This window comes from Lutra lutra, chromosome X (assembly GCF_902655055.1).
Source record: "Lutra lutra chromosome X, mLutLut1.2, whole genome shotgun sequence".
In the NCBI taxonomy this organism is placed as follows: domain Eukaryota; kingdom Metazoa; phylum Chordata; class Mammalia; order Carnivora; family Mustelidae; genus Lutra; species Lutra lutra.
In genome coordinates, this window is record NC_062296.1 from 73,671,032 (window position 1) to 73,689,911 (window position 18,880).

The 18,880-nt window shown below is 41.0% G+C and overlaps 1 protein-coding gene across 1 annotated transcript; it reads left to right on the top strand.

Moving 5' to 3' along the window:
• Positions 1-545: 545 nt before the first annotated feature.
• On the top strand, positions 546-18,567 carry TASL (TLR adaptor interacting with endolysosomal SLC15A4). Its single transcript, XM_047716463.1, has 2 exons — positions 546-781; positions 16,933-18,567. The coding sequence occupies exon 2, from the start codon at positions 16,934-16,936 to the stop codon at positions 17,825-17,827; it is 894 nt and encodes a 297-aa protein (XP_047572419.1). The 5' UTR covers positions 546-781; position 16,933; the 3' UTR covers positions 17,828-18,567.
• Positions 18,568-18,880: the final 313 nt, after the last annotated feature.

An 18,880-nucleotide genomic window follows, 5' to 3' on the forward strand; every position in this document is an offset into this window, starting at 1 on the left:
TGTGCACTGGTATAAATATGTGACATATGTGAATTTATACATATAAAGTTGTTGGGTCAGAGAATATGAATATTTAAAGTTTTGGGGAAAAAAGTCAACAGATATTGGGAAATGGCCCTCTGGAAATGTCTACAATCTCACCACTAACATAGAAGAGTGCCTGTTTCTCCACAACTTTGCCCACTCAGGGTGTTATCACATGGTTTTGTGTTTTTTTTTTTTTTACCTTGGTTAATTTGAGAGAGAAAATGGTTTTAATTTGCATTTTTAAAATTTGTGAGTGCAAATCTGAGACTATTTCTCCAAAATTATAGATCATCGATGAAACAGAGTTTTCTAAATGCTATCTGACGCTGGCTCTCTTTTGGTGAAGGGATCCCAGAGAATTTACTGTTAGAGGAGTAAACTTAGGTTGATAGAGTTCTTATATAAAGTGTGGCAATCGACTATTTTAACAAGAGACAGTTTCATAGATAGGTTTCATTTTTCAAAAAAGGGGAAGAAACACCATTCTGTGGCTCAGTGTGGGTTTGTCAGTTATTGCCTCCCCCCTTCCTGGGACTTCCCACTGTTCTTGAGCACAAATCAGACTCAAGCAAACACAACTCTTTCCATGGGATCAGTTATAAGAAGAATGGCCAAGCAATGAACAGCTGAGTTTCTTGGTCTTACCAGCGTAAGGCTTGCTGACATTTCTGAAGAGAGCCCTGGCTGGCTCATTCGTCTCTATATGGTCGATCACTGTTTCTTCAGGACCAAAGGAGCAGAGTGTTCAGCGAAGGTAAGAGAAAGGAGGCAATGGACCCTCTCAGTGCTACCCCTTGGGTCATCTCTCTTGTCACCCTTTTAGGCAATTCTCATCAGAAGCCAGATGCAATGGTAACATCTCAGATGTCTTTCTAGTTGACCAAATCAGTGGTGAGTGGGAGTTGAAGCAAGCATTCCAGGGAGCCAGACGAGAAAGGGCAATTAAGCCAGACACTTGCTTCTCTGAGCTCCCCAGTGTCACCTTTTGGGCATTTCTGAAAGACTTTTTTGACCTAACCATTTGGATGGGTGGGATCCAGGACTGCTTGTGAGATCGATGCCGTCCTCGTGCAGTAACTGCGGCACAGGTTTAGCTTCTATGTTTTGAAAAGAAAGGCCTAAAACCTGACCACAGGTTTTGCAGGGACAGCACAATTCTAGAATTGAGTTACAGTGTTCGGGGTTTTGAGATGAGTCCCATTACAGTAAGTTCCAATTGGCCTTGACTCTCAATTATTCATTCCGAGAGCTTGAGATAAGGGTTTTCCCGAGTGGCAGGGCAGACTCAAAGCGAATGTGATCTCCAGTGCCATTGCTTTTTGAATTGCCATCTGGCTGATTGGGGGCAAGTCTACCTATGGGTATCAGACACTGCATGCCAAGGCCGGCTTTTGTCTGAATTTTCTGGAGATCTGCTCAAACATCCATTTTCTGGCAGACATCCGTCTGTGCTTCAATATAGACCTGACTTGGCCAGAATATTCAGACTGATATTTTTGGAACATTTCTTTTGTAGGTCAGTGTAGTAACAGTGTGTTTCGGAGCTTGAGACGCTTCCTGTTGGAGTGGAGAGTATTTTCTTTTTCTTCTTTTAAAGATTTTACTTATTTATTTGAGAGAGACAGAGTGACAGACAGCCTGAGAGGGGAGAAAGTCAGAGGGAGAAGCAGACTCCCCGCTGAGCAGGGAGCCCAATGTGGGACTCAATCCCAGGACTCCAGGATCATGACCTGAGCGGAAGGCAGTTGCTCAACCAACTGAGCCACCCAAGGGCCCAGGAGAGTATTTTCAGTTCACATTAGAATGGTCATGTAGGGGATATACAATGCTAGGGCACTAATCCTGTTAGCTCACAGCACAGTGGGGTTTCAATAGCAGTTTCAAGGTACTGAAACATTTCTGATCACATACCTAATGATTATCTCAGATATATAAGATACTGTCTCTCTAAGCTCTTCACAAATACGACAGAACGTAAATTTGCCTTCATTCACTAAACAGAGTTATTTTCCTCCTAGTTCTTGTTTTGCCAAGTTTCAAACCTATATTAAAATGGAAAAAATAGTACAATGAACACCCAAATTTCCATCATGGAGATGAATCAGTTACAGCATGATATCATACTGACTTTCTATCTTGTTCTCTCTTCACACACACACACACACAAATATAGACACAGTTTCTTTGGTGACTTTAGGACACATGTCACCCCCAGATTCTTGAGCATTTATCTCCTAAGGAAAAGGGCAGTATTCTACATAATTACAGTGTTAAGGAAATTTAACATCAATATGTTACTATTACAAATATATGATCCATATTTAAATTTCTCCAATTATCCACATGTTCTTCACAATTTGATTTTCTCAGTTTAGAAGCCAAACAAGTATATTGTAACTGCATTTTGTTGATAGGACCACGATTAAATAAATGTTAATGGAGATAATTAACAATAAAATGAACAACGAATGATTAACAATGAGAACACCAAAGAAATGTAACATCAGTCAATACCAATACTATTATGATCAATTTTCTTATTTTTCTATTCCTCTTATTTTGTGTCAAATCCAAAAAAGTGATCGTAAGCTTTAATTTTTTCATTTGTGAGAGGTCAAGACCGAACATGAAGAAAATCCAAACTATGACCGAAATATATTTACACACTTTCTGCATCAAAATTTACAGTTTCTGTAATAAGGAAATTCACAGATCCAGATAACACCCTTGGGAGTCATTGTTAGCTTTCGTCTGAACTGAACAGAAAGTTTACTTGCTGATGTTAATATGGTAAACAGAGGCCTTTTGCCTTTTATTTTCTTAGCCATCAAATTACACTTTCAGAAATCAAGAATCACTTCATGTTTGATAGAAGAGATAATCCCAAACCATTTCTTTTGTAGTAAGATTTGATATATGGATGAATGATACTTTAGAGCATTCGCTGACAGATCCTACCCAAGAGGAAGTAAGAGGAATATAAAGCAGGGTAGACAGTGAAGGGAATGTTCATTTCTAGCTCTAGAAAACATGTACTTTCAAAGGCAACAGTAAGGAAACCGCAGAAGCTTTGTTTAGATGGAGAGATCCTTCCTAAAGAAATCTTGCTTTGGGTAAATTTCTTGTATCACTTGCTGAAAAATATGTAACATAGATTTACTTCTTATGATGGAAAAAAAAGTAATATACATTATGAACAAAATAAAATTCAAGGTTTTCAGCAATAACCTTTTGGTAGTTTAGTCACAAGACCCAGAAATCGAGATCTTAGACAAACAAACAAAAGTGAAGATTGGAATTATGGGATGTAGGGTTTAGATTAGAGGAAAAAAAGATGAAGAGATGGAGTATTTTGAGGATTGGGAGGGTATTAAGAATATATCTCTGATAGGTCACCTACACATAATCTTCACAAGACAGTGCTTCATCCTTGAACCAGAATAAATCTGCTCATCTGATTGGCAAATACAAAATAAGAATGTGTTGAAGAATGTCAGTGGAAAACAGTTAATTTCCTGTGTTGCTGGTGAGGGAATTGACCCAAGCTCCTGGAAAGGCAATTTGCAAGGGCTATGAGGTTGTAATTCACTTTCTTCAAATCTGGCCTAAGGAAAGTCTCGTGGAGGTATATGCAGGGATGCCACACAGTAAAAAGGCAAGAAAAACCTCAATGTCCACTTTGAGAAGCCTAAGATGTGCCTGTAGACATACTATTTTGTGACTGTTAAAAGGCAGATCTCGGCGCACCTGGGTGGCTTGTTCTGTTAAGCGTCCGCCTTGGGCTCAGGTCATGATCCCAGGGTCCTGGAATCGAGCCCCACTTTGGGCTCCCTGCTCAGTGGGGGGTCTGCTTCTCCCTCTCACACAGCCCTTCCTTGTGTTCTCTCTCTGTGTCTCTGTCAAATAAATAAATAAAATCTTTAAAAAAAGGCAGATCATTTTAAGCAGACAAGCTGACAACAGGTGGGAACCAAACTGCACCCCACCTAGGCGGGCCCAGGATCTTCTCCAAAACATTGAACAGACTTTGCTTGCCTTTATTTCCTAGAAGGCCAGAAGCCAGCCCCTGCTGCCTCTTTCATGTAGCTCTGGAGGGTTCTTTGCACCCCTGGCTCAACCCAGCCCTCAGACCTATCACCCCCAGTTTCCACCAGTCCCAATCTTCTCACTTTCCTTTTGCTATTGCTGGTTACTCCTTCATTCAAAGGAGCTTTACCCAATGATTCATGTCACTGACTTCTTTAAGGTCGCAGCTGATTTTGCTCAAAGTTCATGCAATCATGAATCATGATTGATTGCATGAACTTTGATTGCATGAATCATGAATGATTGCATGCAATCATGAAAAATATCTTGGCAATAGGGACAGAATAAGTCAGACTTCTCATTCTGGGATAAGGATGCTGAATGGATGGCCAGGAGCTCAGAACTGTGACTAGAGGAAACGTAAAGGGTCAAACAGGGGTTGGATAGCAAAGCAGGGATCTCGGGACAAATAAAAATGCACGAAGGCCTGGGATGGGCATGAGGTGTGGAGAATAGGCAGCAATCGGGCAAGGCTGGGTCTCCAGTCTTGCGGTAACAGGCAGAAAGGAGGTTGGGAAGACAGATAACAACAGGGCCTCATGTGGACTTGACCTTGGAGGTCACAGGGTGCTATGGATAGTTAAACAGTACATCTTTAACATCACTCTGTGGTTGTAACATTAAGGCAAGATGAAGTCAGGCCATAGCCAGTGGGAGAGGTTAGGGAAAATGTTCCCATGGTAAGTTTAAAAGACCAGAGAGGATGAATTATTGGAATACCTCAAAGACATACTGGCATCCGTACACAATTGGGACATGGGTGAAGTCCTCTGGGTCATTCCTCTGTGGGAGAGAACACAGACTGTCTTTTTGGAGCTTTTCTTTCTGTACTTCCCTGTATTTTCCTTCCTTTATTCTCAAGTGCTGTTGTTAGTAAAGGGACTCAGGGTGGACACCCTTCTCAAAGGACTCATTGCTGGTCATGACTGCTTGATGTTAACTGCTCTCAACATGGCAGGGGTGGGATATATTTTAACAACAGACCACATCCTTTGGGGTTCATCCATTTGGACTTGAATCTTGCCTCTAGCACTTAGTTGCTTTGTGTCCTTGGGAAGGTCATGGGTTCAATCTCAACCTCGGCTTTCTGGCTTGGAAAATCCAAATTGTGGTAATAGCTAACATGCAGTGTTATTGAAAAATGAGGCGTAATGCATGGAAAGCACCCGACACAACTATGATTATTATTATGCTCTATCCCGCTACTGCATCTGCCTTTTGATGTAGGTCAAGGGTAGGCAAACCATGGCCCATGAATCAAATTGGCTCTTTGCCTGTTTTTCTAAATAAAGCTTTATTGGAGCAGGGCCACATCCATTTGTTTACATATGGTCTATGGCTTTTTTCCTGTGATGAGGCACACTAGCAGTAGAAGGGACTTAAAATATTAAATATTTGGCCTCTTATAAAAAAAAGTTTGCCGATCCCTAACTTAGGTTTTTCCAAATGTTCCCTGTTAGGGAGGTCTTAATCTATGCTTATTTTGTTTGGGTATAAATGGAAAGTATTTCCATGTACAGAGTAGAACAAGAGTTTTCTGAGAAATGATATCAATGCTACTGAAGAAGGAAGAATTCACATTGCCATTTCTTCAGAAATCCAAGTCAATGGTTTAACAAGCTTCTGCATTTTAGCACATATTTCTAAGATGTGAATTTGCATATAAGGTTACTTTTGGTATTCCCCTGCCTGGTAATGATTAACATAGACTAAATTCACCTGGAACATCTCATCTGCAAATGTCCTTGGATGTCTTTTTATTCACACTTAGTTGATGGGCAATTCTAAATATACCTATATATCTTCTCTAGGATGAGAAACAAAAATTCGAGTGATAAAATATCTTGGAACAATTAAAATAATCCATTGGGTTACATTTCAGGGTCTCAGATGAAATTTACTCTAATACATGTCTTAATATTTGTTTGAAGTATACCTTTGACAATATATTAAGAGATTAATGTCAAGAAATTTCACAAGTAATCACTGAATATTTTTTAAAATGCTAATAATTAAACTCAATATTTCTCTATTTTTAAACTTTAGGATGTCAGGATATACAGAATTGTTTTCACTCTAGTGGTATATTAAAGGGTTTTATAAATATTAAGTGGGTTAATATATAATTTTTGTTTATACATTTCACCCAATATTCCTCTCCATAGCTTTAGAGTAGGCTTTCAAAAGCTGCTTTAGCATGCTCTCTGCTGCCCTCTGCAGCTGATTTTCAGAAACTGCTTTTGATTCTGAGTAACCCACTCAACACACTCTTTGTACTTAAAACTCACACAGTATTAAAATTTGAGGGGATTCGACCGATAATCTAATCCTACATTTTTCATTTACAGATCAGAAGTTGAGTCTCTGAGGAGTTAAGTGACATGTGAGTGTGGGCTCTGTTTTCTGACTGCCAGTGTTTGAATATCAGGTGGCTTTGGACATATTAATTTTGACTTCTATGTAATGAGCATAATAATAGTACCTCCATCTTAGAGTCTTTGTGGGGATCCAGGGATTTAGTACATAAAAAGCACTGAAAATAGGATGTGGGTTGTAGCTAGCACTGATGTGAGGTATTTCATTGGCTTGTTGTTAACAAGACTAAAACCACAGCTCGTGACAGGGTCAGAACCAGAATTCTGGTCTCCTGATGACTAATTCAAGATTTTTTTTTTTTTGCCATAGTCCAAATATACAATGAAACTTTACCTTTGAATGTAGATTTTAAGAATATGAGTTGTCCAAGTTATTTGAAGTTCTTGTAGTCTTTACAAAACTATCGATACTACTGCTCTGGCTGTGACTCATTCCTCCTTGGGCTGTGCAAGGCAGGCTCCCCACCGAAATGACTACCAACACTCAGAAGCTCGTTGAGCTTCCAGTATAAATTCCCACTGCTCACACCTGGAAAATGATTTCACTGTGGACTGTAAGTGGCCTCTCTAATGGGCTCCCTGCCTGCATCTCCAATGTACAATTAGAGACTGGCACTCAGAAAGGTCATCTCGTGTGAGACTCAAGTGGAACTCAACTAAACCTGTTAGCTCCTTTTCCAGCTCTTTCTCTTGATCTCCCATTTTCATCAGTGCTGGTGCCATTTCCCCAGCAGGCCCAGACTTGGTTATTTTTGGCTCCTCTCCTTCATTTCCATGTGCACGAGTCTTGGTCCCTCAAGTTCATTTCTTCTCTTCCTCTTCTGCTACCTCCCTCCCTGATTCTTGTCCTAATCCCCTCCGCTGGGGATGAACCCAGCAGGCTCCACATGGGCTTAGTTACCTTCCAGAGCTTTGTACGGCCAGCAAGGTACACTGCACGTCCTCAGCCTCACAGGACTCGACTTACTTCCCCAAATGCTCTTCCCTCCAAGCAATCTTTTCCTTTATCCATAAGCATACCTCTCCCTAGAAATTAGGACCTATTTTCTGCTGTTCCATCATTGGACTTACCGCTTTCTGTCTTAGTGGCCTGCACAGGGCCCCACACGTCAAAAGAATAGGGTTCTTGTTCCACCAGAATCAAGTTACCAACAAAGCTCTCAGCTGATAGTGGTGCAAAAGACCCATTATTCCAAACCAAATCCTAGACCTTCTTCCATCATTGTTTTGGAGGAGTGGAGATGATCTATAGTGCTGATAAACATCATTTACATAAAATGAAAGAAGACCCATTAGGGCTGATTATTTGGTATAAAAAGAAACAGGACACATAATGGGAGATTTGGGATAGGGCTGAATGGGAACAAGGGCTAATAAAGAAGGACTGTGAAATTTTAGTAAAACCCTTAGGTAATCATGACTGTGAAAAATAGACACTTGTACCCCACCCAGACTGGTGTCTATTACTGACAACAGGAGAATGACAACTCAAGTCTCTTCACTTCTGTTGACTTCTCTCTCTGCAAGAATTCTTCCTCTTTCTCATGCCTCCTCAAATCCTTCTTGTTTTTTAGATCCAAATAAAAGTTTACCTTTTACAGTGATTTTTCTGTCTCTTCTTCACCCTTAGAATATGTTCTATCTTTGAGGCACCTCAGTGACTCAGTTGGTCAAGCGTCTGACTCTTGATTTCATTTCAGGTCATGGTATCAGGGTTGTGAGGTCAAGCCCCAGGTTCAGCTCTGTGCTGGGCATGAAGCCTGTTAAGATTCTCTCTCTCCCTCTGTCCCTACCCTCACACACCATCCCCAACCCCAACACATCTGCTTCCCCACCCTGCCTGCATGCTCTTTCTCTCAAAAATAAAAAAAAAAAAAAGTGTTTTATCCTTAACCACAAACTCAGCTGTATAGGAAGGGCCAGCCTCTTCCCCCCCCCCCCCCCCAACCCCTTAGTTACTTTAAAAATAGTAATAGTTTTGGGGCGCCTGGGTGGCTCAGTGGGTTAAAGCCTCTGCCTTCGGCTCAGGTCATGATCCCAGGGTCCTTGGATAAAGCCCTGCATCGGGCTCTCTGCTCGGCGGGAAGCCTGCTTCCCCCTCTCTCTCTTTGCCTGCCTCTCTGACTACTTGTGATCTCTGTCAAATAAATAAATAAAATCTTTAAAAAATAGTAATATTTTCTACTTTCATTAAGAAATGAATCCAAGTTGTACATGAACATAAACTGGGTCAGATTATCCTAAGAGGTTTGTTAGGCAAAACAGCAGTCCCTGCCCCTCTTTTCCAAAAGAAACTTTTATCTCCTTTTTATTAATAATTATTTAGTATTTACTGCCAACTTTTATATTTTTCTCTTTGGGGCCTCATTTATTGCTTTGTCATCAACCAGATAATGATTTCGTTTCTTCCCCCCCCCCCCCGGCTTCTATCAAATACATACACCAAGTACTAAGTCAGTGTTCCTTTGTCTACACCAGTTGGCCACCCACTCTCAACACGGAGGCAAATGCCCAAGACAATTTTTATTGCTATTACATGACTCTACATGATCAAGTACTATTCTTGTCTCCTCACTTTGTCATCCTGTGACTACACCTCAAATTTGTTTAGATCAATTTTCACCACTTTATATATTATTGTTACTATCCAAAACTATGTCCAACTCAGCCATGTAGTAAACCATATCTTTTTTTTTTTTTTGCTGCACAACTTTTTCCTAATTTATAAGCTGGAGATTATAATTCCCTAGATCTGCAGAGTGTGATATGACAGCCAAACATGGCAATTTAAATGAAAGGAAACTGTCACACTAGCTATGTTTTCTGCCCTCACTAGTCCTATGTGGCTCTTGGCTATCGTGTTGGACAACAGAGATATTTCACATTTCCATCACCTGAGAAATCTGTATTAGATGGCACTTTCATCACCTCAGACCCACCTAAGAGACCACACTGTTAAAACATAGCTTTTAAAAATTTCCTTGAACCACTCACATAGGGATTCTAGACTTCCCCACACAGTAATGGGAAAAAAAAAATGAACAGGAAGTGTCATATAATCTTGGTTTCAAAATAGCTAAAGTGTCTCAGATTAGGGTCCCATAGACCATCAACAAATAGCTCAGAGTTTATGTCCTTGGTTCACTAGCTTTTGAGAACCCCTCTCCAACACTCCTTGAAAGGAGTACAGAGATGAATTAATCAGATGTGGCTCTAGAATTATTGCTATGACAGTGAATGACAGTGATCACCTGGTACACATTAAATTATAATTACATTGCCTGTCTTGAGTATTTTAAAGTTTTATGTTATCACCTTCAGTATCTTCTAATCCTATGCTGTCCCATAGAGTGCCATGTGGGGTTTTAAATGAATTTAAATAAAATTAAATTAAGTTTCATTAGCTGCATTTCAAGGGCTTGCTAACCACATGTAGCTATTGCTTAACATTTTGGACAGAAAGAGATCATTGCATCATTTCAGAAAGTTCTGTTGGACAGCACTGGTTGAAATTTTTCACTTGCTTTGCTTTTCCTAATTCACCGCTAAGTCCATAGTCAATTACACAAATCTTACTTCAGAGTGCTCAGACTTATGAAGTCTCCAGAAGACTTCTGATCTATTTCAAGCAGCCAAGTTGCCTTTTGAGCCTCTAACTCCTTTCAGTAGAGCACATCTTCCACTGACTTCCTGGGAGATGAGCTATTTGAGACTTGTGACTTAAAAAATATCTATTTTATCATTATACTCGATGATTTGGTTATTAAATCCTAGGTTGATTATAAATTTCAACCAAAAATTTTTAGACATTGTTACATAACATTATTTCTTCTTGTGTTGCTTTGGAGTCTAAACATTCTGGCTCTTGTATTCTTTTTTCTCTCTGAAAAATGTATAAAGTTTTCTCTTTTTCCCAAGCATTTAGTTTACAGTAACAAGAGGGGACCTATAGGAAAAGTGGGCATTTACCCAGTATTCTGGAAACCTGTCCTCCAGTTCTGGGAAATACTGTTTGTTTAAATTTCTCCCCTGTATTCTCTGTCTTCTTTCTGAGCCTTCTGTTGCTCAAACAATGAATCTCCTGGACTGGTTTTCTTATTTTATCTTTACCATTTTTCATCTTGTATTTTTGTTCTACTTTCAAACTGGGAGTTTGCGTCACCTTTACTTCCCAATCATTCTACTGAGCTTTAAAATTCACTAACATTTTTAATTTCTAAGGACTTGAGAATTTTTTTATTGCATCCTACTTTTTTTTTTTAAAGATTTTATTTATTTATTTGAGAGAGAGACAGTGAGAGGGAGCATGAGCGAGGAGAAGGTCAGAGGGAGAAGCAGACTCCCCATGGAGCCGGGAGCCCGATGCGGGACTCGATGCGGGACTCGATCCCGGGACTCCGGGATCACGACCCGAGCCGAAGGCAGTCGTCCAACCAACTGAGCCACCCAGGCGTCCCTATTGCATCCTACTTTTAATTAAAGATTGTTTTATCCACTCTGTCCCCTTGAGAATATAGACAGTAGCTCACATCCCTTCTGCCCAGAATTGGCTCTTGGATTTTTCCGCGGTTCTTATTAAGAGTCAGTTTTCTCATCTCCAAAGACATTAACCCTTGGTCTCCCACTTTCTGGCTTCTGAAATGTTATTGCACTTGTCTCTTCTCCTGTTCTCAATTTTCTTATGAATATTAAGATTAAAAATTGATCAGGAGCTCTTCAGTCACTTCAGGGCTCCTTCCTCACTGGGTTCTCCCCTCAATGCCAGCTTGCTCACACACTTGTGCATATGAGGGGAGGGGACATGCTTGGTGGTCAATGAGTCATCGTATGGGGATCCATGGAAACTTATTCATCCGGTACCTGGAGAACAGTCTATAAATATGTCTGCAATCTTCCCACCACTAACCTAGGTGTCCTCCAGGTCTGGAGGCTCTGGGTGTATGAGCCGACTTGATGAGGCAGCCTCATTCCTGTCCATTGAAGCAATCCATGTGGCCGGTTCTCATCCTCCCACACCATGTTGAGCAGGAGAGAATTTCCCTCAACTTGCTGCTTCCTCATATTTTCTGTGGGAGGTAGGGCGCAGACCTCTCTATCTGGCTTCCCAAAGCTAGCTGGAGTCACAGCACTTCCACCGGTGGGGAATTATATCCAGTGGTCTCATATGGATGTGTAAATACCATACCCTACATCTTTTAGGGCTCTGGAGTCTCAAGTTTAAAAGTTCAAGTTACATTTTCTCAAAAGCCCATTTTCTGTTCTTTTTAAATATTTTTATTTATTTATTTGTCAGAGAGAGAGAGAGCGCGCGAGCACAAGCGCAAGAGCAGGCAGAGGCAGAGAGAGAAGCAGGCTCCCTCTGAGCAGAGAGCCGGATGTGGGACTGGATCCCAGGACACTGGGATCATGACCTGAGCCAAAGGCAGTGGTTTAACCAACTGAGCCACCCAGGCATCCCCTTTTCTTTTTTTTTTTTAAAGATAATTTAGTTATTTATTCAACAGACAGAGATTACAATTAGGCAGAGAGGCAGGCAGAGAGAGGAGGAAGCAGGCTCCCCACTGAGCAGAGAGCCCAATGTGGGGCTTAATCCCAGGACCCTGGGATCATGACCTGAGCCGAAGGCAGGGGCTTTAACCCACTGAGCTACCCAGGTGCCCTAAAAGCCCTTTTTCTGAAACTGGATTCTGCCAAGAATTCTAGAAGACCATTTATGAACTCAGAAGTAAAAAGTCTCATTTTTGTTCTGGTTTCTCAGATGGTATTCTGAGACCTTGAAGGCTGAAGTCCCTAGGGGCAGCTGGGATGGGGCGGAGGGGGTGAGTTGGGAAAGAGTTGTATCACTATTACAGCTGTAGGATAAGGTGCTTTGCTTTGTCAATTACTTGCTTCTCATGGATCTAAGAGCTGCCTTTCCATCTTGATGTTCAGTTTGAGGGAAGAACTACACTTAGGAAGTTTTCTCAGGAAACAGTTTCATTATCCTCCTACGTGTGTCTGGCACACAAGAATCACCTCACAGATTTGTTGAAGACCTTTAATTTTGTGTCTTTATGGTATGGAACAATGAGTAGAATACAGTAATTACTTAAATAATTGATAAATTTACTGACTCTATCTCCCAGTAGTTCTAAAAAAGAAAAATCAACACTGAAAAAGTAACTTATACAATTAAAACAAGTATACTGTTTTTTTTTCTGTTTATAATATTATCCTTATACAACTAAAAAATCACTTGGGGAGTAACAATATAGATGCTAAAATGTAAAAATAGGACCCTTCTGTTTAGATAACATTATTTCCTAATTTGACTTTTTAAAAAACACTTTTTGTCTGTTTGTTTTGTTTTTTAATATTTGTGAGAGTGAGACAGAGCACAAGCAGTGGGAAAGGCAGGCAGAGGGAGAGGGAGAAGCAGACTCTCCACTGAGCAAGGAGTTCTATCCCAGGACTCTGGGATCCTAACCTGAGCCAAAGGCTGGCACTTGACCAACTGAGCCATGTAGGCGTCCCCTCATTTGACTTTTCAATTTCAGGCTCAAGTTAATAGATGTGTCTGAAAAGCCTGGCCCTCAAAGCCAATGAGGAACAGTTACCTTTTCTGTTGTCTGGAGTCCCACTGCCAGGAATGCCACATGGTTCCTTTTTTAGAAAACGCAGCTGCTCTTTTTCCAGCCTGTTCCAGCCACTCTAGACTCCAGGGACACCTGCTGAGGGGGCAGAGGGGAGGCAGGTGGAGCCAAAGCCCCAGATCCAGAAAGTTCCCTGCTAACTAGGGGAGAGGTAAACATATCAACTGGGCGCAGAGACATGTCCAGGATGTCATACAGTGAGAAGCAGGCAGGACAGAGCAGGAAACCCCTCCTGCTGCAGATATAGGGAGGCTCCGTGGGCCTTTGTGATGGGTTTGTAGTGAATTCTTTTCCTACCTGCCATTGTTGATTACTTAATTCAAGCTATTAACAGCTATATTTTGAGTCCCTTCAAAATGCAAACAGTTGTGCCAGTTCCCAGGGAGCAATACAAAGATGAGTAAGACACAGTTCTTACTTTCAGTAAAATTTATTGTAAGTTTCTGCATTCCACCCCCTCCCCCCATAACCCACTAGTTATTTCCCCAATTTCCAACTTTTCAGTCAGTCCCCATTTCCTCTCGAACAGAAAGCAAACACTGCTGCCTGACACCCAAGGCCCTCCAAGACCCAATTACAGTCTTTCTAGCCCCTTCCACTTATGCTCAGCATCTTGGCACACGGCCAAAATGCCACGCCAACATATTCTCTTTTAACTCTGTATGGCTGAAACTTCCAGTGTTCACAATTTAGCTGAAATGTCACCTTCCCTAGGACATATTCTGTGACTTCTCTGCCTTTGCCCCAGGCTATATTGGGGCTCCTCTTCTGTACTTTCTTGGTACTCATCACTGTTCCAATCCTCCGTGATGTAATATTGTAATTGTCTGCACCCAGCTTTTCTCCCATAGTAGAACCTTCTTGAAAGACTCAACTATTTCTCTTTGTCTTTTTATCTCTACCATAGGCCATAGTCCTGGTATACAGCAGGCACATAATTATTAAAGGCTTGGTGAATAAATGTTATCACCTTCTTTTTTGTCCTCTATTTTTAATTTTTTTTAAAAGTTTAATTTGGGGATGCCTGGATGGCTCAGTCGGTTAAGCACCTACCTTCTGCTCAGGTTATGATGCCCAGTCCTGGGATTGAGTCTCATATTGGGCTCCTTGCTCAGCAGGAAGTCTGATTCTACCTCTGTCTGCTGCTCTCCCTGCTTGTGCTCTCTCTTTGACAAATAAATAAAATCTTTTAAAAAATTTAATTTGCAGGGGTGGGGGAGGGAGTGAGGGAGCACAGAGAGAGAAGCAGACTCCCTGCTGAGTAGAGAGTCCAATGTGGGGCTTGATTCCAGGACCCTGAAATCATGACCTGAGCCAAAGACACACTTAACCCATTGAGCCACCCAGGTGCCCCCCTTTATTTTTGCTACCATCAACTGCTCATTTTCTTATTGTATGGATTTTTTTAAATTAACATGTAATGTATTATTAGCCCCAGGAGTACAGGTCTGTGAATCACCAGGTTTACACACTTCACAGCACGCATCATAGCACATACCCTCCCCAATATCCATAACCCAACCACCCTCTCCTATCCCCCTCTCCATGGCAACTCTGTTTGTTTTGTGAGATTAAGAGTCTCTTATGGTTTCTCTCCCTCCCAATCCCATCTTGTTTCATTTATCCCTATCCTACACCCCCCAAATCCCCCACATTGCCTCTCAACTTCCTCATATGGGAGGGAGATCAGGGAGATCATATGATAATTGTCTTTCTCTGATTGACTTATTTCCCTCAGCATAATACCCTCTAGTTCCATCCACATCATCACAAATGGCAAGATTTCATTTCTTTTGATGGCTGCATAGTTTTCCATTGTATATATATACCACTTCTTCTTTATCCATTCATCTGTTGATGGACATCTAGGTTCTTTCCATAGTTTGTCTATTGTGGACATTGCTGCTATAAACATTCAGGTGCACGTGCCCCTTCAGATCATTACATTTGTATCTTTAGGGTAAATTACCAATAGTGCAATTGCTGGGTGGTACGGTAGCTCCATTTTCCACTTTTTGAGGAACCTCCATGCTGTTTTCCAGAGTGGTTGCACCAGCTTGCATTCCCACCAACAGTGTAGGAGAATTCCCTTTTCTCTGCATCCTCACCAGCATCTGGCATTTCCTGACTTGTTAATTTTAGCCATTCTGACTGGCCTGTGGTGGTATCTCATTGTGGTTTTGATTTGTATTTCCCTGATGCAGAGTGATGTGGAGCATTTTTTCATGTGTCCGTTGGCCATCTGGTTGTCTTCTTTGCAGAAATGTCTGTTCATGTCCTCTGCCCATTTCTTGATTGGATTTTTTTGTTCTTTAGGTGTTGAGTTTGATAAGTTTTTTATAGATTTTGGAAACTAGTCCTTATCTGATATGTCGTTTGCAAATATCTTCTCCCATTGTCAGTTGTCTTTTGGTTTTGTTGACTGTTTCCTTTGCTGTGCAAAAGGTTTTGATCTTGATGAAGTCCTAGTAGTTCATTTTTACCCTTGCTTCCCTTGCCTTTGGCGATGTTTCTAGGAAGAAGTTGCTGTGGCTGAGGTCGAAGAAGTTGCTGCCTGTGTTCTCCTCAAGGATTTTGATGGATTCCTTTCTCACATTGAGGTCTTTCATCCACTTTGAGTCTATTTTCGTGTGTGGTGTAAAGAAATGGTCCGGTTTCATTTTTCTGCATGTGGCTGTCCAATTTTCCCAACACCATTTGTTGAAGAGACTGTCTTTTTACCACTGGACATTCTTTCCTGCTTTGTCAAAGATTAGTTGACCATAGAGTTGAGGGTCTACTTCTGGGCTTTCTATTCTGTTTCATTGATCTATGTGTCTGTTTTTGTGCCAGTACCATACTGCCTTGATGATAACAGCTTTCTAATAGAGCTTGAAGTCTGGAATTGTGATGCCACCAACTTTGGCTTTCTTTTTCTTTTTTTTTTTTTAAAGATTTTATTTATTTATTTGACAGAGAGAGATCACAAGTAGATGGAGAGGCAGGGAGAGAGAGAGAGAGAGAGGGAAGCAGGCCTCCTGCCGAGCAAAGAGCCCGATGTGGGACTCGATCCCAGGACCCCGAGATCATGACCCGAGCCGAAGGCAGTGGCTTAACCCACTGAGCCACCCAGGCGCCCTTGGCTTTCTTTTTCAACATTCCTCTGGCTCTTCGGGGTCTTTTCTGGTTCCCTATAAATTTTAGGATTATTTGTTCCATTTCCTTGAAAAAATTGATGATATTTTGATAGGGATTGCATTAAACATGTAGATTTCTTTAGATAACATAGGCATTTTCACAATATTTGTTCTTCCAATCCATAAGCATGGAACATTTTTCCATTTCTTTGTGTCTTCCTCCATTTCTATCATGAGTACCTTATAGTTTTCTGAGTACAGATTCTTTGCCTCTTTGGTTGGGTTTATTCCTAGGTATCTTATGGTTCTGGGTGCAATTGTAAATGGGATCGACTCCTTAATTTCTCTTTCTTCAGTCTTGTTGTTGGTGTATAGAAATGCAACTGATTTCTGTGCATTGATTTTATATCCTGACTTTTACTGAATTCCTGTATGAGTTCTAGCAGATTTGGAGTGGAGTCCTTTGGGTTTTCCACATAAAGTATCACATTGTCTGCAAAGAGTGAGAGTTTGACTTCTTCTTTGCCGATTTGGATGCCTTTAATTTCCTTTTGTTGTCTGATTGCTGAGGTTAGGACTTCTAGTACTATGTTGAATAGCAGTGGTGATAATGGACATCACTGCCGTGTTCAACTGCTCATTTTTACAATTCCAGTCTTCATTTCCCCCATTATTACTTATCAACTCTCTTTCTAGAATGCTGTCCGAAGGGTATCTCAGTGGACTTGCTTACCAGAAGGACATCCACTGGAGCTGTTCATCTTATAATGAGCAGGTGGCTGAGGAGAGGGAAGAAGAGACCAAATCTGCTACTCATTCCTACTGCTCTGTGGATGAAGCCCAAGTGCGAAGTCGGTATGTGAGCTGCAAATCCTCAGACAAGTTTATTTCTTCAGTGCATTCAAGAGAGAGCCAACACAGTAGAAATCAGAGAGCCACAATGCTGCAGACGAACCCCAATCCTGTGTTTGAAAGTCCCAATGTGGCTGCAGTTGAAATATGTAGAGACTCCAGCCGAGAGACCTACTTGGTTCCACCCTCCTGCCAGAGTATTTGCAAGAATTACAATGACTTACATATTGCAGGGGACCAGGTGATGGCTATTAATTCAGTGACAACAGATTTTCCCCCTCAGAGCAGTTTTGAATACGGCCCCTTGCTGAAGTCATCGGAGATTCCTTTGCCCATGGAGGATTCCATTTCCCCCCAGCCCAGCTACTTTCCCCAGAAACCTATCCAGCGGTACTCATCCTACTGGAGAATAACCAGCATCAAAGAGAAAAGCAGCCTGCAAATGCAGAAGCCCATGTCGAATGCAGTGCTGAATGAGTACTTGGAGCAGAAGGTGGTCGAGTTATATAAGCAGTACATCATGGACACTGAGTTTCATGACAGTTCTCCCACCCAGATCCTGGCGTCTGAACTCATCATGACAAGCGTGGATCAAATCAGTCTCCAAGTGTCTAGAGAGAAGAATCTGGAGACCTCCAAAGCCAAGGACATAGTCATTAACTGTCTATTACAGCTGGTATCAAGTGAAATCAGCACGCCTAGTCTCCATATTTCTCAGTATAGCAATGTCAATCCATAGAGAGGATGCCGTTCTCTCAAATACTTTGAGCTAAAACAACACTTTCTTCATTGATTCTGAGAATGTACAGGAGGTGGCTGTGAAGGGGAGTCCAGAATTAGAGAAGTAAAAGTTGGATGGAAGACAAGTGTGAATTCAGAGGAAACCTTACCATTACACATGATGAAGGCATGTGGAAAGAGGAGCCATAAGGACTAATTTCAAAGCTAAGGTTGTACAGCAACAAAGCAAAAATAAAAATGACCCAAAAAGAAAAGGTATGATTTAAAGGAGTACAGAAGTTTAAAAAGAAGCCAAGCCAAATAAGAACATATACATGGGAAAACAAGAAGCCAAATGTTTCAGGGTCAAGAATTAATGTTTGTTAAGTAAATAAATTCCTCCAAGGTGTTTCTTCTTGAGAAGAATGGACTGTAGAAGGGTGCTGTGTTTGGGTAGAAAGACCAGTTCCCACAGTTGTGAAATTCTATTTCTTTTCTCTATTCTTTATCATATCATTAAATATTCTTTATAAACATTCATACACTAGCAAATTGCAATTGTGTTTTTTAAAATGATTACTTAGCTACATCCACTCTAACCTCCTAGTTCTGTTTACTAGTGAAGACGAAGTTTTCTAAATGAAAAATATCATATGGTGAATTTTTCTTTTTTTTTTTTTAAGATCATAATTTTAAGTCATCTTTCTACCTAGTTAGGGGCTTGAACTTACAACTCTGAGATCAACAGTCTCATGCTCCACTGACTGAGCCGGCCAGGCACCCCTCACATCGTGCTTAAAATCATTCCTTTTATTTTGCTATATTATTTTCTTGGTGGTACTAAGTTTCTAAAGTAGTTATGAATGTTAATTTCACTCCTTCTCATTTTTTCTCCACTTTCTCTTGACCCTTGTGGAACCAGGAAGGGGTCTCCTGCATCCTCTGAACAAGGTTACAAGCTCTAGGGTCCCATCATAGCCAATTCTGTCAACTCATATGCACTAGAATGATAGCTTCATGAACACCTCACTGCTCTACCCCATTCTTCTAGCTTAAAAGATGGCAAAACATG